This window comes from Trematosphaeria pertusa (genome assembly GCF_010094035.1).
Source record: "Trematosphaeria pertusa strain CBS 122368 unplaced genomic scaffold BU26scaffold_4, whole genome shotgun sequence".
Lineage (NCBI taxonomy): Eukaryota > Fungi > Ascomycota > Dothideomycetes > Pleosporales > Trematosphaeriaceae > Trematosphaeria > Trematosphaeria pertusa.
This window is the reverse complement of record NW_022987215.1, coordinates 2,581,541-2,606,384: the sequence shown is the minus strand read 5'-3', so window position 1 is coordinate 2,606,384 and position 24,844 is coordinate 2,581,541. Positions and strand designations below refer to the sequence as shown.

Genomic DNA, 24,844 nt, shown 5'->3' with positions numbered 1-24,844 from the left:
AAGGAGGGAGGGAAGTTGGATCTTGATGAGTTGAGTGCGGCATTCGTTCCTGGGCTGTAGATAGACGACGATGCAAGATCGTTAGACATGGTTGAGCATAGTGCAGGGCTTTAGACACAGTGATGTATTATCTTGACCCGCTTACGAGCTATATCCAGCCTTCTCAGGCACCTTCGCATACGCCTCATCCCAAATGCTCAAGCTCTCCGTCCCAATCCATTTCTGGCTCTCATTCGCCCACTCCACCGGCTTCCTAAAGTAGATTGTATCTTGACTCAGTTCCACAGTCTCCCCGCTCATTGCATCATCGCCCAAAAACGCATCAATAGCTTTAATAGCGGTCGACATCGGCGTGATATGCTCCTTCGGCCAGACCTTCAGGATCTGCGGCGGGCAGAGGTTCGTGGGTATGAAGCCGGGGCAGATCGCGTTCACCGTAATACCCTCCTTAACCATGACGGGGCCAGCAGCGCGCACGAAACCCACAACGCCGTATTTCGACGCTGTATACAGCGGGTTCTGCGTCATGAAACTATCCCAAGTCAGCACTCCCCATCTCAAAATTCACCGCCGAAGCCCTCCAGGAACGACTCACTACAACCCGGCTGCACTACTCGTCGCAACAAACTTCCCCTTTCCCCCACCCGCCTCCTTGCTCCTCCTAACGTAATACTTAAACAACCACAGCCCCTGGATCACCGCCTCGAGATTGACCTGCATGCTCTTCGTATTCAGCGGCTTCACCAGACCCTCCTCATCCACCTCCTCTTTCTCCATCGGGTCATACAGCAGCTGCCTGTCGTCAATCCCAGCATTTGCATGGCAGAAGTCGAGCCGGTTGCCGCCCCATTCGTAGGCGCGCTTGAATAGGCGGGCCTGCGAGGCGTATGACGCGACGTCGACTTGAACGAAGAGCGCGTCTGGGCCTAGTGAGCGCGCAGCTTCCTCGCCTGTTTTGGGGTTCAGGTCGGCGATGACGACTTTGTAGCCTTTGCTGTAGAGGTGGGTGGCTACGCCGAGGCCTATGCCGGAACCGGCACCGGTGACGATGGCGACGGGTTTGGACATGTTGACGGGCCTTCGGGTTGGGTTATCGTTCGATGGTCAGGTCATGTCAATTTGGAGGTGACGGAGCTCGCTAGATAGAGCGAGACTGACTTGGGTTGCAGCCATTGCGGCTCTGGCTGGGCTGGTGGTTTCCCGCATCGTGCAGGCGGGAGTTGTGTGGAGATGCAGAGTGACCCCACATTGGGACGGAACTGTACCGCACGCCCCTCACTTAACCCTTTTTGATATGTGCGGGGTAAGGACGCTCTCGGAGCAGGGGTTTGGGGTAACACAACAGACGCCATACCTCACCATCTGCTCCCAAGTCGAACTACAGGTCTCACCATTCTGTTACGTACCTACGATGCCGTCGCCGAAAGAAATCGAACAGGCGCACAAGACCCTTTTCGAAGAAGGCATCAAAATTCGGCGGGAAGTCGCTGGAGACGCCTACGTGGACGCGTCATTGAAGAGGCATTCTTCGGAATTCTCCAAGCCTTTACAAGATATCGTGACTGGCGTCGGATGGGGATGGATATGGAGCAGACTCGGGCTGGATCGCAAGCAGAGGAGCTTGATTAATCTGGGGATGTTGTGCGCCCTAAACAGGAGCACAGAGCTAGGCGTACATGTCAGAGGTGCGCTGAGGAACGGCGTTACCGAGGTTGAGATTAGAGAGACGCTGCTTCAAGTAGGAGGGTATTGTGGATTGCCAGCCGGTAAGTAGCATTCAGAAAGTTTCATCTAGGCTGGGTACTGACGATGATTGGTAGCGATTGAGGGGTTCAGAGTGGCCGAAAGGGTCATTGAGGAGTACAAGAAAGAGGAGGCACAAGTCAAGTCAAAGCTTTGAGACACTTTCAATTCTCTGAAGAACCTGAGGTTCTATAATTAAAAGTCGATCCCCTCCTTCTCCGCCTTCGTGAACTCTTCCCTCATGATCCCCTCATGCTTCGCAGACCTTGGCGTAATCTCGCACTCGAACGGTATTGGAACGGAAAAGAAACCCTTAATCATTTCTTGCGTCGGCTCAATCAACTTCCCATCTGGTCCCTTCTTCTTGCTGATATTGAAACCCCACAACACTCGAGAAATGTTGATATACAAAGAGCGCTCCGCAACATGAACTCCGGGGCATACTCGCCTTCCTGCACCGTACGCGAAGTGGTCGCGCTCGTAAGGGTCCGTGGAATTGATGTAGTCGGCGGCGGAGAGGGGCTTGTCAAGATATCGAGAAGGGTTGAAGTCATCGGGGTTCTTCCAGATCTTCGGGTCACGGTGGATGGCCCTGGATGTTTCTCAGCCCTGCTTGATTGTAGAAATTTTGCCAACTTACCACCAGTTCAACACCGCAACGGACCCTTTTGGAATGAAGTGACCCTCATACCAGTCATCTTCCGATGTCGCATGTGTCATACCGAACTTATTCGCTGGTCGCCACCTTAGAACTTCCTTGATCAGACTCCGGACATAGGGCAAATCTTTCTCATCTTCCCAATCTGGTAAACGATCCTGCCCAACCACTCTATCTAGCTCTTCTTGCGCCTTTTTCTGGGCTTCTGGAAATAGCGTCATGCACAGCATGAAATTGTTCAACGCGGTCGCGGTCGTCTCCGAGCCTGCTTCAATCAGACCGCCACAGGTATATGCAGCCGCCAAGTCGTCAATTCCGCTCTTCGCGGGGTCGTTGAGGTAAAAGGTCTTAGTAAAACAGTTTCGAGCCTCGCCGCTATCCGTTTCGCGCTTGAGACGGTTCCAAAGGTCGAGATATACCTTGCTGTCGTGCGCGAATGCGCGTTTTCCATGGGTCCGCCAGTTGCCCAATAGCCACTCCGGGAGGAACGTAAGGGAAGGAAAGCTGTCGATCGCATACGCACCAGGAGCCCTGTGCTATCTTAGCATTCTTCATTTATGACCTAGGAAGTCGTATGGACGCACGTCATGTCGGTAAAGTTTTCGAGAACAGTGTATATCTTCTTGATGAGTGGATCCTCCCACGACGGTATCCGATAGCCGTATGTTACTAGCATGATTACGCTTGCGCTATACCTCCTATTCATCATGTAAAAATCCTTCGGGCTGTTTAAAAAATCCACCAGCAACTGTTTGCTTTCGAAGTTCTGGACGGGTTGATACTTGACGCTCGTGGTCAGGTTCAGTAATGCATGGCTGTGCTTTCGAATCGATCGCCAGCGAGGTCCATAAGGCATGAAAAGCTGTCGCCGTCCTGCACTCATTACATCCTGTGCTAAGGGGAAGGGGGCGCGTGAGGAGTAGACGCTAGACTTCTTATCCATGAGATCCTTCACGATTTTGGGCGAGGAAAGCCAGACATAGTCTGTGCCACCGATCTTCGTGTAAAACAGGTCACCGTATTGCTTGTGCCATTCGGTCACTTTGCCGCGAACCGTCTCGCTGTCGGCGAAGTCGAACATGTTGCCCACGAAAGGAAGGCCTTTAGGGCCGGGCGGAAGCTTGCGTCTGCGCGGATCCTAGCTAAATGTCAGCCGGTAGAAGGCAAGCGCATCTCTAATGAAATATACCTTGAAGACATTGGGAACGAGGTAGAAGTACACTGTCGCGCTTAGGAGAAACGGCGTAGAAGCGAGTAGGACGAGCTTCAAAAGGAAGGGCGATACAGGCAGGCGTTGCAGTGTGTCCAGGGCCGCCATAGCGACGAAGCAATCGCGGTTGAAATTCTAATGAGATACGTAAGTTTCGAGGCCGAAAACTTGAAGATAATCAAATGGGAGGGATGATGTCTGAGCAGCTTTCATATGCCAGAAGTTGATTAGCGTGCCAGTTGAAGGTTGGGGAGCTGCTGCCCCTGCTCATGGACGCCCCTCATGCTTCCCCGCAACGTGAATTGCCCCACACCACATCTCTTCCGCCAGCTCGATTGGTCTGGAACGAGATTGCCACAGTAGAGGCCCTTCAAGCCCTGCAGTTCTGGAGAACATCCGAAAGGAGATGCGAAATGCCAGGAAAAGTTTGTGGGGTGAAGGTGTCAAGGAAACATGTCTGCGTGGGATGGCTAGAGATATGTCGAGCCTTCTAGAGGAATGTGGGAAGCAAAAGATCAGTCACCGCCATTTGCGCATGATATAGAAAAAGAAGACGACTGAGAGTAACGTATTCTAGAACCTGAGACGTGGTGTTGTGTGGTCGTCACGGGGGAGTGGTCTGATGTGGCGATCGTCGGCCGGTCCCGCCAGAGCATGCGATACCACAGTACATGCGCACTGCCACAGGCCCGGAAAATCGCATCCAGCTCGTGAAAGAAGTAGTGGGACTCGTGGGGGTCTGTTCCGCGAGCGTGATGAAGCAGCGCCCTGAAGTCAAGAGAAGATGTGAAGTCGATAGAATTCGGGAGGCGATGAAATCGCATCCTTCACGCAAAAGCGCAGTCACCCTACCAGTCGCCCTCTGATTGGCTGAGTGCGCAACCGTGCCACCCTTCCTTTCTATCAATTTTATCAATCGATAAGCCAAATGAAGGCTGCTCAGCTGCCTTCGCAAGTGATCAGCGGTCTTTGCAGCTTTGTTGAGCGGTGAGGCGTCCTTTCGCTGCCACAGAAGCTTCGAGCCAAGGTGGCGCCACACCAGAATCTGTCGACTTGTGACTTGACCATAGCCCCCAAACAACACCACATCGCATCTGCAATCTCGTGATTGTTCGTACTAGTGATATTTTTCGCATGCAACGTAAGGAGACAACACTTTTTCTATCTTAACTTTCCTATATAAGACCCTCAGCTATGGCGATGCTTCAGCCTACTTCTTCCCATCACCAGCACAAACCACAAGCACATCGAAAGCCAATCGGTTCAACTACCCACCACTCATCGACATCAACATCAGAATTTCGGTTCGACCAAATCCAAACATCCAATCAATGACGGGCCACGAAGATCAAAAGCACGCTGGCTCATGCTTGGGCCACTGCCGAGCCCAACGACTCGCCATGGACTACTACTGCTCTGAGCAGTACGAGAAGGAGAAGGCTGCTATCACATCCTACGAGGAAGGCTGGGACCGCTGGGACGGGCCTGTCTGGCCATGGCGACATACGAACCAACTCGAAGTCCAAGAGGAGCACTGGCAAGGGTGCTGCTGCGAGGAGGAGCACGAGGAAACAGGTATGTCTCATGCGGTCGACGTACACAGCGTCCATGGCTAACAGCTTCCGCAGCAGAAGCACTGCCAAAGCCGAGCGATGCTCAGCAGCATGTGCGATCGTCGAGTTCCGCCAGCAACAGCAGCGCAAGTACTGTGAGCTCAGGGCTCTGGAATCTCAGGGCCCGGTCGCCATGCTCGGTATGTGGAAGAACAGGAGCGCCGCCCCATCTTTGAATGGAGTTAGCTTCGAATTTCTCCTCTTCGCGTCATCGTCGGCGGTCAAAGCCCGACGTTCAGGGCATCAACCGGCTAGATTGGGATAATGGCGTTTTGGGACATCATAGTCATGTGCGGTCATGGCTGGAGAAGATTAGATATTAGAATTAATGGGTCACCGTACCTTCATGCCTTTTAGAATTGCCTTGGCTCCGATCTCGTGCATGTTCGCTCTTAGCCTACAGATCATTTTGCGTGATTCCATCCTGTAGGCCATTGCGTCCTATTAGGTCGAATCAGCTCACACTACCAAAGCCGCTGAATGACCCACTCATTCGCGAGTCCATCCTTGGAGAGCGAACTTGAGAGCTCAATTCACAATCACTGTTCGGCGAAGGTTGCCTTCGCGAAGGGAGTCGTAGGCCGGAACGTCGGCAAGTCGGACACTTCAAAGGTTCCATGCCCCGCGCGCGTGTGAACGCGTGGAGAAGATGACGGAAAAGCTCCCAGGCGCAAGTTTTGATACTGTGTCGAAATGTGTTTGAGAGAGGAGGATGCGGCGTCCAGAGACACGGAGAGAGTTACCGCAGACCTACGAAACCGAAGCTCGGACCACTGACAGGTCTCGGCGCTCACCACGTGACAAATATATTCTGTCGGAACCGCATCGGGGACGGGGAAAGGCCCTGCTCAAAAGCTCCAGGCGCCCGACCATGACTCGGCATCAAACCCAACCCCACGGCACAGCACACACCCAAAATCTGTCCTTCTCCGTCAGAAGGACCTAATATTATCGCAATTAAGCCCTCTTTGGTCCAATTGCGTCTTTATCAATCCTCCGCCTTACCTACTCGCCTTGCAGTCTCTTCCCTGGTTACGATTCTACAAGCCTTCCTGGTTAAGCACGTCGTCGCTGTGCCGCTTTCCATCGCCGCATTCAGCTGGCAGCCATGGACGCAGCCGACAAAAAGCTCTCGGTTCTGTCTAACGGCAGCGAGGACTTCTCCGTGCAGCGGCAGAGCATGCTCTTGCGTGAGCTCGAACTGCTCCTGGATCTGAACCCGAGGGAATTGAGCTCGAGTCTCTTGGCGCTTCCACGAGAGCTCAGAGATCATATCTTCGACTTTGTCTTACCAGACACCCCCGATGACAGCCGACCGGAACTTCACACATGTTTATGGGGAGCGGATATGACGCATGAGCCATGGAGACATGATATCTTCGGATATGGGCACCTAGTGCCGAAAGAGCAGCGGTTGCATCCAAAGCTCCTCCTCATCAATCGGCAACTGCGCAACGAAATCCTGCAGAACTATTTTCGCAGAAGCAAGCTCACACTTCACGCCGAACTTCGAAACTCGCGAGGGAACAACTGGCATTTCGACTACTCACCGCACATTCTGCAGCTTCCGATGCTCAAGTTCGTTACACACGTCCGGTTCTACGTTGAATGGAATTACACCATCCTCTCTAAGAACGACCGAATCGAAGATCAAGTAAGAATGACCAAGGACCTCATGCAAGCTGTGGACACTCTGCTAGCGCCACTTCAAGCCGTGGAGAACATCGAGCTATCCGTCCTTTTCTTCTGGAGATTTCGATCAGGGAAATACTACCCTCTTTCGATGCAGGATCTGTTCGACCTGGAAGACGTCTTCAAACGGCACGCGGAGTCTCGCTGGCTGCGCATTCTACGAACCAACAAGTCCACCGTCACCTCTCCGAATCCCTCTGCTGGCGTTGGGTACAAGCTCTCTTCGGAAAACAAGGGGACTGAGCAGAGTGGCGGAATGGAAATCTTCGTGTCGCAGGATTTGGAAGATGCGATGCGACTCCGGCGAAAGAGTGATGTGGATTTCTATGGCAACTATGGCATCTCAGATCCTCTACCTCAACCATCGTACGAGCATGGAAAGATGATTTGAATCAACCTGCATTGACGCAGAAGGAAGGGTATGGCACGCCGCCGGCAGTCGAGTTTCTCAGGTGACTGCGATCTCTAGACGGCTATTTTACAACATAAGCGAATTACGATTTTATTCAAGTATGACCCTTCCAAGAGCACCTCCATAGTCAAATCGATGGCCATCTAAGCTCCAAATCCTGCGACTCTTCCGAGGAACGCTGAAACAAGGTCCTCAGGCACCTGTTTTCCAATTCCCGGTGACTATTTGTAACAGCTCTCTCACCAGGGTTTCTCCCCTCGGCTCCAGCGCCCCTAATCTCCACCGGCCTTGGTACTCTTCGAAGAGGGATCATACATGCATAGGTGCAATATATCCCGCTTCCCTTAGGACCGCGACCAGGATATCCAGAGGACAACCACTTGAGAGCCTCGTGAAATTTAGTCCCACACCATGCGAATCTTCAGTATAGACATAAGAACATATAGTCCTTCTGCTAGCTGGGTATGCACATCCGCCCCATCAAGGCCTATCTTATGCTGACTCCACTTTAGATGTCATTTACATCTCAGAAATGTGCATATATTCCCACATGCCGCCCCAGACGGTCACTGGGAATCAGTGCCCCATTCTCGCAACAGCGGGAATGGGGCTCGTACGTTTGACCATATTTTCTCTGCTTGCTGCAATTGCGCAAGACAGCGCGATCAGCAGGGATGGCTCTGCACTGAGGATCACTGCGGAGGGAAAGGATTGCTCTTGCAGATGTTACAATAGATGATGGCTACTGGTCTTCCACCGAATCATGGCCCAAACTCAAAGACACCGTAGCTGGCAACCTGCTGGCAGTTATTCCGATCGGCGACGTCTGCTACAGACCTTTGAGGCAGGCCAACCCTACAATGCCCAGCAATGCGCGCAGGTCACCGCGAATATGCACCTTGGATGTAAGAGCTACCTTTCCAGAGAATAAACCTCTCATTACCGACGAGAAACACCGGCAAAAATCCGGCACATGTTATGTGGCCCTTCTATAAAAATAACACGTGCGATGCAGCAGCAGATAAACAGGAGCAAGAATGCACAAGAGGCTACTATCCTGACTCATCACGGCGAAATCGAAGGAGCACATCATTTTCGGCGTGAACATCGCTCGAGGAAGCAACATCCGCCTCGTTATCCGAAACAAGCAGCTGACAGCAGCGGAGAGAATGTCTGCAGAGGGCACCGTGACGTATGAGCTGGGACACCCGCGGAAGGATGCGAGCCCCGATTCTGCCAGCTATGTGAATGAAGGAGACGTCAATGAGCCGGATTGGCAGGAGAGACATTGGGGGTCGCACTATCCCAAGCGACTCGAGATCAAGAAGAAGTGTGACCTTGAGGGAGTGTTCTATGCGAAAGCTACACCGGGAACGGAGAATTGGGAGCTAGATGGCAAGCTCTGTAAGAAAAGGCGTGAGTACGTATTGAGCGCAGGAGGGACTTTGGACGGGCCAGTTACTAAGCTAACCCACCTTATCTTCACATCCTGAAGCCATTCACGATTAACATTCCAGCGCCACCGAGTCAAATAAACTCATCGGTGGAAATAGCAATATACAAAGATCGCCCTCTGAGACACTTCAGCCCTACGCTCTCGTCTCGCGCGGCCCGCATACACGTCAGCACACTCGCGCAGGGCCTGAAACCTGGACAATGGAAACCCCAACTGCCCGTCACGCATCTCCCAACTCTCGCCGAACCTCACATCACGAGGTCCATACCGCTAGCCAGGGTCCTTCTCACGCTTTCAAAATACCATCCTTCAGGCTTTCGGCTCAATGTGCTGCTGCTCCGCGGACCAGCCTAGCCATGCGTATTCCCGGCGCGGGGCGCGCTACGCATGCACCTCGGCCGAGGCTAGCGATCCTATCCGCACACTTTTGTGGAGCTTGACCTTGGGTGTTTGACCGCCCAACTGGTTCTTCGTGCAAAAAGAAACCCGAGAGGGGTGGCCCACGGGGATGGGGCCCCGAAATGCTGCTGCTGTGCGACTTCGGCAGGTGTGTGCATTTGTGGGAATTGGAGGGAGGCGCGCGGTGTGGCGCTTTGGGTGGATGCAGTGGGCTAAACGAAGACTGGGGAACGAGCGCCGGGAGGTTCGTTTTGAGGGCTTTCCGGACGATCGGTATGATGCCATGAAATCCCTACAGTATGCTCTGCCATCATGAGCCGCCCCTCCAAACGCCTAGCTTAGGGCGGGGACCACAGGTCAAGCACCTTTTCTTACCCACCATCCTAAATCTCAGCAACCAAACCCCTGCCGACGACCTTCTTAGTAGACGCCTTAAAGAGCGGTGACTCGCACAATGTGGCTTGATATGGCGGACTTTACGGTGTTAGGTGCCCATGCGGGTGCATCTTTCGTCGTAGCGGCAGAGCCGGCTAACCCATGACCACTAACGCCTGTGGAGCCCAGGTAGGTACCTTCTCGTTATTAATAATGTTATCCCTCCTTCTCTACGGCTGTTGATAGGGCTGCCTGTCTTCCCTTTCAGCTCTCTTCCCCTCATTACGCCCATCCCCTCTCGATCACGCAGTCGTCGTCGATTCCTGACAGCCAGCTCTTCCTCGTCCCTCCCCAGCTTTCAGACCGGTCGATTCGAGCGCGGTTCTTAAGCCCAGGTATTCCGGTGGAGATGCGCTGAGAAAGTCTTTTTCGGAACTCCGCAGTACTCGTCCCACAATTTCCTAAACGGGAAACCGCATAATCTGCACGTTAATAAACAGCCGCCACATCTTCCAAAAAGAACTACCGTTCGCATAGCGTCATCTCCTCATCATGGGCAAAGACTCCTTGTATCAGCACCCAACAAGAAGTGAAATTATCGAACTGGCTGTAGCCGAGGGTCACGATGCAGACATCCCCAGCAATGCAGGATCCTTAGGCCATCTCCCGAGCAACTCGCCGGCGCCGCCTCAGAAACACCTGCGCGATAAGGACGACCCGGAGAAGCCAGCGCCGCTATTTATGGACAAGGATCTCGAAAAGGATCTGGAGAAGGGCGAGCGGCCGGAATCAGTGTCCAGTGAAGAGGAGGAAGTCGTTGAGGAAGTAAGCGAAAATGATCCGAATGTAGTGTGGTGGGATGGCCCCGACGACCCTCAGAACCCGATGAACTGGCCGTTTCCCAAGAAATGGGGTACCGTGATACTCGTCTCGGCCATCACGTTCCTTACGCCGTTGGCTTCGTCGATGTTTGCTCCAGGCGTGCCAGAGGTTATGCAGACTTTTCAATCGACGAATGATATGCTGCAGGGCTTCATGGTGTCCGTTTACGTGCTAGGCTTTGCTTTTGGACCGATGAGTATGATCTTCCTTCGATCAATGGTCCCTGAGATGCTAATCATCGCAGTCATCGCGCCACTGTCTGAGATGTACGGTCGGCTACCGTTGTATCACAGCTGCAACACTATGTTCGTGGTATTCTGTATCGCGGCCGCCGTGTCTTCGAATATGGGCATGTTCATTGTTTTCCGATTTTTCATGGGCTGCTTTGGAGGCGCGCCTCTGGTGCTGGGTGGTGGAACGATTGCGGACTTAATATCCCGCGAGCAACGCGGAACCGCCATGGTCGTCTGGATGATGGGACCAACAGTAGGACCTTGTGTCGGCCCTATCATCGGCGGCTTTCTCACTGCCGCGCGTGGCTGGCGATGGAACTTCTGGTTCGTTGCCATCTTGGTACGCTGCAGCACCTTCCCTGACATAAACTTTCGCGACTAATCCGCTCACTCAGGCCGGCGCCTTCACCATGATGTCCATGATCCTCATGAACGAGACGTCTGCGCCAATAATCCTCGAACGCAAAGCCAAGCGCCTCCGCGCCGAGACAGGCAACTTAAAACTCCGCTCGAAGCTCGCCAGCGACCTTTCTCCGCGGGACCTCTTTACATTCTCTATCGTGCGTCCTGTGAGGATGCTCACGCGCTCGGCGATTTGCGCTGCAATGTCCGTTTATGTGGCTATCACGTATGCGTACCTTTATATCCTCTTCACTACGTTTACGGCCGTGTTCGAGAACCAGTACCACTGGCACGGCGGCATGGTAGGCCTGTCCTTCCTGGGTCTGGGCCTGGGTTCCCTGATCGGCCAGTTTGTCTTCACGCGCTACGGGAACAAGACTGCGAACAAGCATCTCGCGCGCGGAGACTTCAAGCCCGAGCACCGGCTCTACATCATGTGTGGAGGCGGCTTCTTCCTTCCCGTCGGCCTGTTCTGGTACGGATGGTCCGTGCAAGCGCAGACTCACTACATGGTCCCTATCGTGGGCACTGGAGTCATTGGATTTGGCCTAGTACGTTCATCCTTAATACCCCCTGCCGAGGTTTGACTACTACATACTTACCACGACCAACAGCTTATGACCTTCATGCCCGCTAACGTCTACCTGGTGGATGTTTTCACGGTGCACGCGGCCAGTGCGATGGCGGCGAACACCGTGCTGAGGAGTTTGTGCGCTGCGCTGATTCCGCTGAGCAGCCAGAAGATGTATGCGGCAATGGGGTACGGGTGGGGCAATAGCTTGCTCGGTTTCGTCGCCTTATTCCTGGTGCCGATTCCGTTTCTTTTCCTGAGATATGGGGAGCGCATCAGGATGAGGAGTACAGTGAATCTGTAGGGTAGGGGAGCTGAATACATGCAGGGGTCAAACGCTGGAAAGTGACATCCTCGTTAGCCCAAAAGTTATTGAAGCCCTTAAGGATCGGCTGTCCTAACTCGCGGTTCCCTTTTTGAAGCCGGAGTATCGCTCCAGTTGTTCACGGATGGGCTATGAGTCGGCGAAGATTCACTGTCAGAAAGACATGACTCGTGCAGTCCGGACCTCGCACGCTTTTTCCACCCCACTATTTCCGGCCCTTGCGAGCGCGGGGTATCAATTCGCCTACGTAGTGGCGCCATAAGCAGAGAGCAAGTCGGGCCATTGACGAATCGCATTTGCTGGACGGCGGAATACTGCATCTGGTAGGTATCTGCTCCTTGCCCAACAACGCTATCAAATCCGTCGTGTGGCTATCCACATATTCCTTCAACAAACATTCCCTTACTCAAAATCTCCCCCTGTCTCGGAAGCGCAAATCAAAGAAACTTTTCCATTCCTTCTCTAACACATCCACGTCCAGACTTCGCCATGTCTTCCTCCCCACTCCCCTCGTCCAACACATCCCTAACCTACACGCAACCCTCCACCCCACCACACCTAACCCACTCGCCCCTTGCAAACCCCTCTCCCAACGAACTCCTCATCCGAGTCCACGCCGCAGCCATAAACCCCGTCGACATCCAGCTCTGGAACAACGTGCTCATCGGGCTCCTCGCGGGCCGCAAAGAAAAAGGCATAGGCAGAGACTACGTGGGGGAATCGTTGCCGTCGGCAAAGTCTTGCAAGGGAAGTGGGAAGTTGGCGAGAAGGTATTCGGGCTGGTTAGTCGGCCGGTATGCCACTCTACGCATGCTGGGATGGGAACGTCGGAACTAACGAGCAGCGAGCGCATAGACAGGCGAAGGGACCTTCGCCCAGTATCTCTCCGTCAACGCCTCCACCGACCCCATTGCACGGAAACCGGCATGCTGGTCCTACGAAGAAGCCGCTGCTGTCCCGCTGGTTGTCCTAACACCATTCGCCTGTCTGGACTGGCTACCCCCTGAGAACGAGCACAATAAAAAGAGACGAGTCGTAGTAACGGGTGCGAGTGGAGGCGTGGGCATGTGGTGCGTGCAGCTAGCCAAAAAGCTGTACAACTGCCATGTTATCGGCATCTGCTCTGGGCGCAACGCAGATTTTGTGCGCAGAATGGGCGCAGACGAAATCATCGATTACACTGCGCAGAATGTTGCGCAGACATTGCTGGACGGGCGGCCGGGAGGGAGAAAGTACGATTTGTATATCGACTGCGTGGGCGGCGTGGAGATGTTCAGGTACTGGGTAAGTGTCAAAACAGCTTTCTGGCTTACACGGGTCAATTGCTGACATACCCGCCCCAGCATGATCTCCTCCACAAAAACGGCGCCTACATAACTATCGTTGGCGACAAAACAAGCCGCACAGCCATGGGTGGGCCTTTCACCTACCTTACCTACCCTTCACAGATACTTCATTTCCTCTACGGCTACCTGTTCGGTCCGCGGTACGCTAATGTGATCCTGTATCAAAAAAGCGAACTACTAGAGAAGACGGTGGAACTAGCGGAGAAGGGCCGAGTGGAGGTCGTGGTGCAGGAGGTAGTGAACGGGATTCTGAGCGAGGAAGAGTATAAGGAAGCATGGGAAAGGGTCCGCAGGTTAATGGAAGAGGGAAGGGTTAGGGGGAAAGTCGTTGTGAGCAATGGATAGCCGAGGCGGGGAGTGGGTTTGGTGTGTATGATTAGATAATGTGAGGTAAATTTAACGCCTTGAGATGCCTCAAATGACGGAATGATGCAGACTATGGTGATAATGAATGGCAAGCTGCGCAATTCGCCTTTATCGTCTTGTTCCCGCTTATGCGGTTTCTCTCCCCGGGACACACCGACTTAAACCCCAGGCTTTTTCGTCTAGCACTGAAGGACCGCAGGTCCAGGGATCTGGTACGGCTTTCCGCCACCGTTTGGCTGTCCCTTGGTGTCGTAGATGTTAACCAGAATTCCCGGATCTTGCGCAGAGTACGCGCCCGGGAAGCTGACGGTTTGGCTGCCAGTGCTAGTCCCAGAGCCGGATACCTTGATTTGAGCGCATCCCTAGATTACTATCAGCGGGTTGTTTCTTTGTGAGAGAGCACTGCATTGCTGGTGAGAGCGTTGTCGGGTGACGTACAACGTAGAACTGAGCCTGGCTGGGCTTAGTTGCGCTGTGCAATGCGATGATTTCTGCGCGGAGAAGGTACTGGCCAGGAGCGACGCAGCTCGGCATGGTGAAGTCCACCCAACCGCCGCTCGAAATCATCCTGTCGACGCCCCATTTGCCAGAGCCATCCAAACCGTCTTGTGCTACCTGCAATGTGGTAATACCGTTAGTGGATGTCTCTCATATGATGGCTGTACCCTGATAACACCCACCTTGAACCACTTGAGCCCTTTGCCATCTGCCTTGGCCGCGTCGTCGACTTTAGCCATGTAGAAGATGGTAGGGCCCTTGTGCGAGGCAGCGATGGGATTGTCCTTATCATTCGCAAACTGCGCACCGCCGATGACATGGCCCCACATGACGCCCACCTTGTCACCGCCCTTAACGTCGATGACTTTGGTTGACACCGGGGTCTTGAAGCCGCTGTTACAGGCAAAGTTCCCGTCATTGACGTTCTGAATGGGATTGTTGGATGTCGGCGTTCGGATACCGACTAGTTCGCCGTTATCCTTTGATCAAGTTAGCGAAGGAAGTCTAGCAGGGCTTAGCATGCGTGGATTACCTGGCCGTTGACGCGGACGCGCTGAGCAACGCAGTGAGCGGAGGTCAGGGCGGGAAGGAGGGAGAGGACTGCTGCGGCGAGGAACTTCATCGTGGCGAATGAACGATACCGTTGCGGTCTCAGATGTGCTAAAGCGATGGACTGGTCGACTTCGATGCCGATGCAGCAGAACACTCCGGGGCCGACCTGGTTGGTGTTTATATACTCCGACTCTTCCTCTTTCCAGGCTTTCGGACGAGCCATAGCATAGCATTCATGACGATCCCACACTCTATTCCGCGCCTGGCATTCGTGCAGAATCTCCCACTTCAATAAACACGGTGCAGTCACCTCCTGGACATGTCTGGGCATGCTCCCCGCATTTTACTCTCTGCAATGCCGCCCAAGTACCGTCTCTTGACGATCCTCAGCGACCACTAAGAATGTGATCAAGCTTAATTCAACTGGCGAGGGCCAAGGATGCTCGTTTCAAGGAGGAATATTGATTGGACGAAATACCTCAGGATGGGTTGCGCATGGGAATTCTGATATTAATGTTTCATATAACCTGCCGGGCCGTGTACCGACAGACAGGCGGATAATATGGCCGTGCCGCCCTAGAAAACACATAGAAACAGTGAGGTTGACTCTTGGGAAGCGTATAGCTAGGGCAGCTATATGAGCGGTTACAGCTGAAGGTCTCGCTGTTTATATGAAGGAGAGGTGGGATGGCGTCCAAGACGTAGATCAAGGTCGAAAGCTGGAGAGTCAGCAATTGACGAGGACCAGCTGCTCTATCTTCGGCATGATTCTGTTGCATCAGTGATGTCTGCGAGTACGGTCAATCCCGATAAGGGCCCGATTTCGAGTCGCGGTGTTTGTTAATGCCAACGATGGCACAGAGACTGCTCGTTTCCATCGCAACTCACGACCCTTCGTTTTCCCCGGACGATATCCGTAAATACGGTGGAACCGTCAGCTGCCGGCAGTGTCTGCATGCACTTTCTGTGTGATGCCTGATTGCAGCTTGGCGGCTTTCTCGGGGCCTTGGCCAGATCCGGAAAGCTCTTGGTGAAGGGCTTCGTAACCTCTTTAGCTGTCGAAGTATCACAGAGGTCGCATCGACCCCGTAGCAGCGTAGACTGGAGAAAGTTCGGACGTCCCAACGCGTGTAGCTCCGGGGGGTTATGTTAGTGAAGAGCCGGCTTGTGGCAGTGCACCCGTGCCAAGCAGCGATGGTGGCAGCGAGTGCAACATTAGGCCCGCAAACTGGACTTTCAAGCGCTTACAAAGGTTATGGAAGACAGCGGTTCCTCGTCTACACGAACGGCAGCCTCGAGCTTCGTCGGCTCCATTCGTCAGACTATCGGAAGGGCCGGCAGATCGTCTCCACACACCAGATCCGGCACGTGCAGCGATCTCTGCGGGCTGCAGCTCGGGTGTTTCTGATGTGGATAATGGTGAAGGGCCCACAAGATGCCGCCGTTCAATAGCTCGTCGGGTGCGCTGTGCCGAAAAGAGGCACGGAAGGTGTGGCAGGCTGGCAGGGTCGTTCAGTGGCTGGCAGGATGGCGATCTGGTGTTGAGGGCACGCCAAGAGCACGAATCAAGCCCGGCCGGCTCCGTGAAGGGAAACAATGACATCACCTCATCCTAACGCCGTCGCCGCAGCTCGCCGACGACAAAAGCCCTTGTCCGGCGCCGCCTGTCTTGCATTTGCGTGTCATCTTTAGGCCGCCGCCCTCATCTCAACATCTCAAGCGTGCAGTTATTTTCTTGGGGCCTCAAGGTCGGTGCACGGCGGCCTTCTCTGCGAGACCCCCTTCCGCGCACCTCAACACGTCATTCCCGAGCCACTCCGCCTCCACGCCCGCAGCACTAGCTTTCTCCGCAAACACCACGAACGCCAGCTCACGATCCTCTGAGCAAGCAAAACGGCCTGCACCGTCCCCCGCGGTCGGACAGACATGGCGACCCCCCGGCCCGTGACGCCCTCGGCGGGCTACAACGGCGTCCCGACGCCTCACGACCCCTCGCACCTGAGCAGAGGCTACGGCGCCTCGTCGCAGCTCGCCGTCGACGCCAATGACTTCGCGACCACTCCCGCGAACCCCGTCGACGCTTCTCCGCTCTCACAGTCGCTGCAGCGCCAGCCGAGCGAACGACTAGGCAGATTTGAAGAGGACTTTGACGCACGGACACGCGGTTCGTCGATCCTCGCCGATGGCGACCTGCCTCAGCGGTCCGCGTCGCGAGCCTCAACCTTGAACCAGGGCGCCGCTCCCTCGCGCAGCGGAACCCTGAAGAAGCGCTCGTCGGTGAAGAGGACCGGGAGCTTGAAGCGCAGCGGTAGCAGAAGAAGCTTGCACGCCGGGAGCATACGCGGCGTGAGCATCGACGACGAGGAGCGCGGCTCAGGCAGGCACAACAGCGTCTTTTACACCCCAGTCCCGACCTCAGGCTCCCCCACGGAGATACTGGCCAACCGCTTCCAAGGCGAGTATAACCCACCATCTCCACACTAGCCGTGCCTTTACTTACATGTCCGCAGCTTGGCGAAAGCTCCTGAAGGACCTCATTACCTATTTTCGCGAGGTTGCGACGTCCTACGAGCACCGCTCCAAGGCCCTACTCAAGGTCTCAAACGTGATCAACAACACCAATGCGCCATCCATCTTTATGCTCGAGGGTGGTTTGAACGATGCGAACCGCATTCTACGCGACTATCACAAGCAAGCGGTAACGGAATCGAACAAAGCAAAGGAAATCGAAAGCGAGGTGATCAACCAGCTCTCCGGCCTTAGAGCGGATCTGGGTCAGAAGATCAAGGAGATCAAGTCATTGAGCGGAGACTTCAAGAACTCGGTCGAAAAGGAGAAAGAGACCACGCGGAAGTGCGTCGCAGCTCTAGAAGAGTCTCTGTCTCTGGTGGACTCCGATCCCTCTGCCATTGCCGGCAAAGGAGATCCGTTCGTGGTCCGATTAGGAGTCGATCGCCAAGTAGAGCGCCAAATCGACGAAGAGAACTACTTGCATAGAGCCTATCTCAACCTCGAAAACTCTGGCCGCGAACTGGAGTCTATCGTGGTGGGCGAGATTCAAAAGGCTTACAATGCGCTGGCAAGCATTCTCAAGCGCGAGGCGGATGAAAGCTACTCGACCATTGAGAGGCTCCGAAATGGTCCCGTTGGAATGCCGAGGGACCTGGAGTGGAATCAATTTGTTACCAACGACCCGCATTTCGTCAACCCGAATCTTCCGCTGAGGAGGCTAGAGGGTCAGTATAATGTCTGTGGAAACATGTAGATCCGGCTAACCTTGTGCAGACATCGAATATCCTGGCAAGAATCACCCCGCTGCCGCCGAGGTAAGAGCAGGCATGTTGGAGCGCAAGTCAAAGTACCTAAAGAGCTACACCCCTGGATGGTGAGTACAGCCCTCTGACGCTTGCTAGGAGTTTTGTCTTACTGACCGCTTCTAGGTACGTCCTCAGCCCAACTCATCTCCACGAATTCAAATCCGCCGATCGAATTTACACTCAGCCACCCGTCATGTCTTTACTGTTGTCCGATCAAAAGCTTGGCAGCCACTCGCAACCCGGAAGCAGTTCCCACAAGTTCGGTAAGTGCTAGTCTCAGCTCACAAACGACCTAGCTTACTGATGCTTCTCAGTCCTCAAGGGCCGACAGACCGGGTCCATGCACAGGGGGCATACTTGGGTTTTCAGGTATTTAAACCCCTCTTGCTGAAATCACTGTGTTGATGATCCACAGGGCCGAGACGTACGACACTATGTTGGCTTGGTATGATGATATCAAAAATCTCATAGACAAGACCGGCGCCGAGCGGAATGCTTTTGTACGTCGCCATGCGCGCAGCGTCAGCGCTGGAAGTGCGCGCTCAGTAAGCTCCGACGGCGCCCTAGAAGAGGACGAGGCCGATGAGGTTCCGTTTTCCGCGAATCAGTCGATGACAAACGAAGCCCCGAAAGAGAACTCTGGGCCGCCTGAACGACCTTCTCCAGGTGGGCGTTTTCCAAGCGATGTCCAGATCAGTCGTAACTTACAAGCTGCTTCCTCCAGTCGCAGCTCATCGGAGGTCGGTCATGATATAACCACCGCGTCTGGAGGATTACAAGGTGCATATCCGCCTTATCCCACCGATTCCAAAGCCTACCAACAGGTTCAGCAGCCTCAGCAAAGTCAAGCCGCGTACGCTAATCATGATGCCTACGGATACAACGCAGAGAATGCGTATCAAAGCCCACCGCCTGCACTGGCGCCAATGCAGACCCAGACATCCTACTATGCGAACAACAATCCCCCGGCCAATCCTGTCAAGAATAATTGTGAGCCAGCGCCGAACCCGTATCAAGCTCCTATTCAAGCGCAGGCATATGAACCCCAGCAATATGTGCAGCGACACGATAGCACTTACGGGGACTGGATGGCTCCCGCTGTCGGCGGAGCAGCCGCAGGGGCCTTGGGCGCCGAAGCATACCATCAATATGAACAGGGTCAACAACAGCAGCAACCTGTTCTAGTCAACGACTTCGCCCAAGACCACCTGACTCCAGAAGCAGTCCCTGAACGTCACCCTGAGCACACAGCTGCTCCAGTAGCCGTGCCCGTCTCAGCACCTGCTCCAATTATGGTTGAACCCGACAGCCTCGCTACGACCCCTGCGACAACCGACAAGTCTTTTTTAGACGAACCTGAGGCGGTTCCCGTCGCCGCCTCATCCAGGGTTGCGAATGGCGGAACGGTCTCTTCAGACACGAGCAAGGGGTTTCCCAGGATGACGAGGAACAACACGGACATTAGTGTTAGTGACCTACATGTTCCGGGCGAGTATCCGCGTGTCAATGGCGCATAAGCTGGCCTCTGATCAAAACCGACGGGAAAGCCGCCGAGAATAGTTTTTTTTTGGGTCCAAGTTCCTTGCTGTTCGTGGCTTTTATGACCGAGTATCCTGGATGGTTGGGAAGGGTTCTATACTATCGCTCGGGATCTGATGGGCGAATGTTTAGTCTTTGTACGGATGAGATGGGATACATGTGGGGATGCGCCTCTGTCTTCTTCCTCTTGCTGGGTCGTTTATCACTATTTATACCTTTTCCCTCTTCCTTTTCCCTTTTCCCTTCTCTGCGCTCGTTTAGCGTGGGCGGCATTTTCTGGCTCTCTTCCTTTTTTTTTTCTTCGGTATCATGCTGGCCACTGAAGGCCTTCGGCAGCGTGTTTGTAGGAATATCTAGCCGGAAACAGAATGCAAGAACTGGTCGAATCTATCATGCACGGAAGGAATTTTGAAAGGCCTCTTTGTCTGAGTGTGGTCGGGACGAAGGAATTTCATCCCAACATGAATGAGACAACACGGTCCATCTCTTCAGAGGCGAGACGATTGCTCTTTGGATTCCTCCTAGCCTATGTATTACAACAGCAGCGAACAGCCCTGCCACTTGTTCTGTGCCTGCCTGTACAAGATAACCTGAGATAATGAGCATGATTCAATTCTAATGGTCCGTCCCGCAAATGGTGGACTGTGTCTATTCGAAGGGGGTGGGGTATCTACTGCCATAGCCGCCTGGTGCTGCTAACGATGATGCTGGGGGTGCTTCGCTACCAAATGCCCATCCCGATGCCAATGCGATGCCTATGCCATATTCACACAGCGTCCCAAAACGCATTCACAATCCAAGCCTGACCCTGCCCATATGAACACCACCGTTCTCGCGATGCCGAATAAAGAATGTCCAGCGCTATGTATGTATGAAAGCCCGAAACGCAATCAATCCCTATTCCGACAGAGGGCAATCCGGCAGCTCGCTCCCAAAGAACTCCTCGTCGGGGAGGGATATACAATCGGTCTCAGATCCCGACCCCACCCACCGTCCCGGCGATTGCAAACCCGTTTCCGGATCGGCCGTGTGTCCGGAATCACCTGGCTTTTGTCTCAACACCAGGTTTTCTCGTGGGGGCATCCACCTGATCAGCGCGCTTCCTCTTACCAAGAATCTTCAAGTCCGTGACGCCAGTCTCCGTACTGACTTGGACGAGTTCGATGTGCTCCACTGAAGGGCTTCCTCTGTGATACACACATGCGATCAGCACTCTTTTCCTCTCTTCAAGCGTGCTGCAACGAAGCCAAGCGCTAGTCTGCATAACCTCCATAGGTTGCTGACTCAAAACGAGAGAAAATCAATCATGCAAAGATTCAGCGCGCGTGTCTTACTCCTTCTCAACCCCGTTGATGACCTCCAGGTTCTTATACATATCATCCATATTGACCACCGCCGGTTGGGTCTCTGCAGTCACGTCCTTCATCTCGACATCGGTGTGCGGTGGGGAGGTTTCCTGTGGATTGCGGTGCACGGCTTCGGTGTACTCGTGCACGACATCCTCGCGGACGTAGATGATACCCGTGCTTGTAGCTGGGTTCTTCTCCTCTCGCTTGAACACCTCCTCTTCCGACATAAGGTCCACATAATCGTCGTTGTACTTGCGCCAGAGATCGTTCTGGAAGTCGTAAATGTAGATCCAGTAGTGACCGCCGGCAGCGCTGCCGCGATGCATGAAGATAGCGTGGAGTCGGTAAGGGTGATCCATGCAGCCTTCGAAGACTGAGTCTATCTCTTGCTCCAGCTTTGCCATTTCGGCGTCCATTTCGGCGATTTCCTTAACCAGCTGATCAGCACGAGCTTTCACTTTACCAGCAAGCTCATCATCGATAGCCACCGAGTCTTCAGCTACATCGATAAGCTGTTCATCCTGCGCCTTCTTGAGATCGTCAATGAAGCAAGCAGTCTCCTCGAGTACATCAGGCATTTCTACCTTTTCAAACTCGGTCTTTTTGAGATTCTCTCGGCTGGCGTCCAATAATCGTAGTTCCTTTTGTTTCGCCCACTGCGTCTCGCGCAGCTGCAGGAGCTCATTCTCGGAAAGAGATTTCGTCTCTTGGAGATACCGATCCAGGTATAGGACCTTGTCCAGAACCAGGTGGGATTCATCCTTCCTGACGTTGCCACCTTCGAACTGCAGCCGGCGAACGTTGATAATCTGGAAGGGAGAGGCTTTCCCGATGTACTCAAACTTTTGGGTACCGTCTTCCAGCTCCGTCTGGCCGAACTCGTCATCCAACGCAGCACAGAGCGAGCGGTCGCGGTTCTTGGTAGAGACGAGGATATTGTCCTGGAGGTCGCTCTTGGGTGTGAACTTGCCCTGCGTATTACGAACGTTTGTCACATCAGAGAAGAAAAGCCGCTTTATCAGATCGAGCTGTTCACCGTCGCGCAATGTGGACTCTCCTTTGATCGCGCAGGATATCAAGTCGAACGCGTTATTGAGTATTTCTGCTGCGTCCTGTTGTTGGGCGATGCTCTCCACCCTTTTGAAAGTGGTGTCGGCGGAAGCTTGCGGCCGCGGAGGCACCGGAGGGGGACGTGATGGAGGTTCGGGCTGGGTGGCAGTGGCACCGTTGGGCTCGTCTGACGTCGTCAAATCCATGTCTTTCGTAGATTCATTGTCGCCCATAACTGAGTCGGCGGGGGATGCTGGTTTTGATTCTTTAGTACCATTTGGTGGAAGTATTGGGCCACTTATGGGGAGACCACCGATATTACCAAGGCCTGAATGTGGCGTGTTGTTCTCAACTGGGGTGCTGTTGTCGGTACCGGACCTAGTAAGGGCCAGTATAGCGAGCTCTCTCTCCGGCCGAATATTGGTGGTGGAGGCGGTGATCATGCTTTCGAAAAGCTTCCGCAGCTCGCGTACAACTTGGTCCGTTAGTTTCCTGTTCACTATCTGTAATACCTTTCAGACTCACATCTCTGAGCTGTCGCGACCTTCTCGGAGGAGATAGCCGTACGCCCTACTCGCTTTGATCCCAGAGCCTCCGGCGTCAGCTCCTCCAGATGGTCTTCGCAATTTAGGACCATCTCTCGCAACGGCTTGACCGTGAACAGGAACTGCAGGACACTGTTCAGATAGCAGGTGTTGCCGATATTGTCAAGGCCAACAGGCCAACTCTCCAAGGGGTATGTCTTCCTTGGTGCACCATAGTAGTCATTTGATTTGCCGTGGGTGTCTTCCTGGTCTCGCCGGACCTTTTCAAACGCTTCTTGGTACTTCGCCGCACTCTCGGGGTTGCTCTCAGCCATAACCCTGAGCTGTGCCTCCAGCACGTTCAGATCGAGCTTCGCGGATCTATGTTCTACGGCGAGGAGAGCGTATGCTTCGGCCACATCCATGTCCGCAGCTGCCATGCTGCCCTTTTCCAAGAAGTCTATCAATCGCCGGCTATTGCGATGTTCTGCAATAATTTGGACCGCCTTCCTTGCAGTCTCTAAGCTGGAAGGGTTGTCGCTCGTCTTGATGCCGAACATGGTCGGTACAAAGTCGTCCGGTTGATCCTTGTCCAGGTCGAGCCAGGAGAGGGCTTGCTCGTAAGTCTCGATTGCATCAGAGGCTTCTTGCCTAATTCTATCGCTGTTGCGCGCATTGCCGATGATTCGGAGTTGTCTACGAGTTTCCTCGATCATGCTGGGGCTGATATCCGACAGACGGGACCTGAATACGCCTATGATGTGGTCGTCGGCGATGAAAGCAACGTGCTCTATTTGTATGCCGAAATATCGGTATGCAGCTGTGACTTCGCGTCGGTTATAGGAGCCCTGAGACGCCAGCATGGCGACCTCCTGCTGGAGATATTCGCTTTTCCTGCCAACGGAAAGGTCTTGTAGACACTCGAAATAGTAAGGCGCCCTCTCGCCGTCGACGGCGGTCTGGCGCTGATATGCGAACAATAGCAGGCGGTCGTCAAAGTCTCCGACTGCGCCTAGGCCTGCATAATAGGGATGATCCTCCTCGTGATTGGTACTTCGGGTCTCCATCCGCCCCTTGGCCTTTTCGTAGTCGTGGCACCCTAATGCCCTCTCCATATCGTTTCGGGAAGGCGGCGGGTACATGGGGATGTGGCGAGCACCGGACCGCTCAGGCTCAGAAAAGTTGAGGATGATGGCGTTGAGCTCGTACCGCGCGTCCTCTATTACGTTCCTTTCCGTCGGCTCTATTTTCTCCAGGGGATGGCCGGCTGGTGGCGGCTTTGGAAGATACCAGACATCGACAGCGGATCCATCGTCTTCTGTCTCCACGGAGCTTGTAAAGCCGAGGCGCTTGAGGATACTATCGCAGTCTTTGCCGAACGTCTTGAGGAACTTCCGATTCATCAGGGGTATCCGCGACTTTCCTTTCTGTGGGTTCAAGCTGTCCTGCAGGTAGGTGTTCAGGAAATCGGGCGCATCGACGGGCCGCGCCATGCTGGTGTCGGCACGGTCTCCGGCTATTTGTTTCGCAGCCTCCCATCGCCGCCTTAGAAGGGAACGATTCGTCAGAGTGTTGACATCGGCGTCACTGAAGCGGGGCGGGGTTAGACGTATTCGCAGCGCGACCGGGCATTTGGAGGCCGAACAAGAGAAGATGAAGGTTCGAGATTTGGCCTGGCTTCCGACAACACTCTGCTCCTCCGGCTCTTCTTCGTCCCGGAACAGGAAATGGTGGAGGGGGTAGTTGGGATGTGACTTGCGGCAGGGATCGTTCTTGGAGCCATCATCGCGGAAGTCGACGATCAAGTCGAAGTGCCAGTGACACGACTGACAGAACGACGCAATTTTGTAGACAGTGGTGTGATCGGGCTCCTCTCCTGCCCTGGGCAGTACGCACTGCTCGCTCTTGTTCAGAAACCGGTGCCGACAGTTCCTAGCTGGCACGGCAGGGACGGGTTTTGAGTCTGGGTTGTGCTCGGGCGGCGCTGACGTAAGGAGGTTGCGGCCTGCTCGCTCTTCGTAGCGCGGGTCGTAGGTTGACAGATCTTGCAGCAGCCGGGGCGCTGTCTTGCCTGTAGCGGGCTACATGTCAGCTACTCTCGTAGGATGGAGCTGTTAGACGCTCACCGGGTTTGCTCGCCATGGGGGCGGTAGAAGTGCCGTGGAAAGGATATTGTTGATGTCTATTGGGTATGGAGCTGTAGCGTCGTGTACCGCGGTCGGTGAGGGCTGGCAGAGGAGAGCAGAGGACCGGGCGGGCGTCTCGCGGGCGGAGAGGAAGGAGGAAGTGAAGGCAGGCGGAGCTCCCAGGCGGCAGCGACGAAGCTATATGA

At 54.2% G+C, this 24,844-nt stretch overlaps 12 protein-coding genes across 12 annotated transcripts; 8 read left to right on the top strand and 4 right to left on the bottom strand.

Annotated features, from left to right (window-relative positions):
- Positions 1–177: 177 nt before the first annotated feature.
- Positions 178–1,068, bottom strand: BU26DRAFT_392435 (NAD(P)-binding protein; the record flags this gene model as incomplete). Its single annotated transcript, XM_033822712.1, has 2 exons — positions 178–532; positions 596–1,068. Coding segments are annotated over 2 exons (828 nt in total), but the record flags the coding sequence as incomplete, so codon positions are not given.
- Positions 1,069–1,411: 343 nt separating this feature from the next.
- BU26DRAFT_529666 (CMD-domain-containing protein) lies at positions 1,412–1,900 on the top strand (the record flags this gene model as incomplete). The annotated part of the gene is made up of 2 exons (XM_033830913.1): positions 1,412–1,766; positions 1,821–1,900. 2 exons carry the CDS (start codon positions 1,412–1,414, stop codon positions 1,898–1,900), a joined length of 435 nt encoding a protein of 144 aa, XP_033687661.1.
- Positions 1,885–3,719, bottom strand: BU26DRAFT_591172 (cytochrome P450; the record flags this gene model as incomplete). Its single annotated transcript, XM_033834790.1, has 4 exons — positions 1,885–2,335; positions 2,384–2,932; positions 2,986–3,539; positions 3,591–3,719. The coding sequence occupies 4 exons, from the start codon at positions 3,717–3,719 to the stop codon at positions 1,939–1,941; spliced, it is 1,629 nt and encodes a 542-aa protein (XP_033687660.1). The 3' UTR covers positions 1,885–1,938.
- A 913-nt stretch (positions 3,720–4,632) lies between these two features.
- On the top strand, positions 4,633–5,585 carry BU26DRAFT_517241 (uncharacterized protein). Its single transcript, XM_033828525.1, has 2 exons — positions 4,633–5,186; positions 5,240–5,585. Exons 1-2 carry the CDS (start codon positions 4,943–4,945, stop codon positions 5,398–5,400), a joined length of 405 nt encoding a protein of 134 aa, XP_033687659.1. The 5' UTR covers positions 4,633–4,942; the 3' UTR covers positions 5,401–5,585.
- BU26DRAFT_517240 (uncharacterized protein) lies at positions 5,569–5,933 on the top strand (the record flags this gene model as incomplete). Its single annotated transcript, XM_033828524.1, has 2 exons — positions 5,569–5,648; positions 5,714–5,933. Coding segments are annotated over 2 exons (227 nt in total), but the record flags the coding sequence as incomplete, so codon positions are not given.
- A 114-nt stretch (positions 5,934–6,047) lies between these two features.
- On the top strand, positions 6,048–7,472 carry BU26DRAFT_260862 (uncharacterized protein). The gene has a single exon (XM_033821260.1). The coding sequence runs from the start codon at positions 6,333–6,335 to the stop codon at positions 7,305–7,307; it is 975 nt and encodes a 324-aa protein (XP_033687657.1). The 5' UTR covers positions 6,048–6,332; the 3' UTR covers positions 7,308–7,472.
- An 810-nt stretch (positions 7,473–8,282) lies between these two features.
- Positions 8,283–8,993, top strand: BU26DRAFT_260886 (uncharacterized protein). Its single transcript, XM_033821261.1, has one exon. It carries the CDS (start codon positions 8,498–8,500, stop codon positions 8,819–8,821), a length of 324 nt encoding a protein of 107 aa, XP_033687656.1. The 5' UTR covers positions 8,283–8,497; the 3' UTR covers positions 8,822–8,993.
- A 1,117-nt stretch (positions 8,994–10,110) lies between these two features.
- BU26DRAFT_421951 (MFS general substrate transporter) lies at positions 10,111–11,950 on the top strand (the record flags this gene model as incomplete). Its single annotated transcript, XM_033823439.1, has 4 exons — positions 10,111–10,636; positions 10,685–11,013; positions 11,069–11,626; positions 11,690–11,950. 4 exons carry the CDS (start codon positions 10,111–10,113, stop codon positions 11,948–11,950), a joined length of 1,674 nt encoding a protein of 557 aa, XP_033687655.1.
- A 510-nt stretch (positions 11,951–12,460) lies between these two features.
- BU26DRAFT_503087 (NAD(P)-binding protein) lies at positions 12,461–13,662 on the top strand (the record flags this gene model as incomplete). Its single annotated transcript, XM_033826679.1, has 3 exons — positions 12,461–12,797; positions 12,831–13,255; positions 13,315–13,662. 3 exons carry the CDS (start codon positions 12,461–12,463, stop codon positions 13,660–13,662), a joined length of 1,110 nt encoding a protein of 369 aa, XP_033687654.1.
- A 200-nt stretch (positions 13,663–13,862) lies between these two features.
- On the bottom strand, positions 13,863–14,803 carry BU26DRAFT_503086 (lytic polysaccharide monooxygenase; the record flags this gene model as incomplete). The annotated part of the gene is made up of 4 exons (XM_033826678.1): positions 13,863–14,045; positions 14,122–14,298; positions 14,364–14,660; positions 14,714–14,803. The coding sequence occupies 4 exons, from the start codon at positions 14,801–14,803 to the stop codon at positions 13,863–13,865; spliced, it is 747 nt and encodes a 248-aa protein (XP_033687653.1).
- Positions 14,804–16,659: 1,856 nt separating this feature from the next.
- On the top strand, positions 16,660–19,567 carry BU26DRAFT_529660 (uncharacterized protein; the record flags this gene model as incomplete). Its single annotated transcript, XM_033830912.1, has 6 exons — positions 16,660–17,188; positions 17,244–17,969; positions 18,019–18,118; positions 18,174–18,313; positions 18,365–18,419; positions 18,466–19,567. The coding sequence occupies 6 exons, from the start codon at positions 16,660–16,662 to the stop codon at positions 19,565–19,567; spliced, it is 2,652 nt and encodes an 883-aa protein (XP_033687652.1).
- Positions 19,568–20,795: 1,228 nt separating this feature from the next.
- On the bottom strand, positions 20,796–24,745 carry BU26DRAFT_260808 (ubiquitin C-terminal hydrolase-like protein). The gene is made up of 4 exons (XM_033821259.1): positions 24,639–24,745; positions 22,514–24,583; positions 22,263–22,463; positions 20,796–22,175 (listed from the first exon to the last, which is right to left on the bottom strand). The coding sequence occupies exons 1-4, from the start codon at positions 24,652–24,654 to the stop codon at positions 20,920–20,922; spliced, it is 3,543 nt and encodes a 1,180-aa protein (XP_033687651.1). The 5' UTR covers positions 24,655–24,745; the 3' UTR covers positions 20,796–20,919.
- Positions 24,746–24,844: the final 99 nt, after the last annotated feature.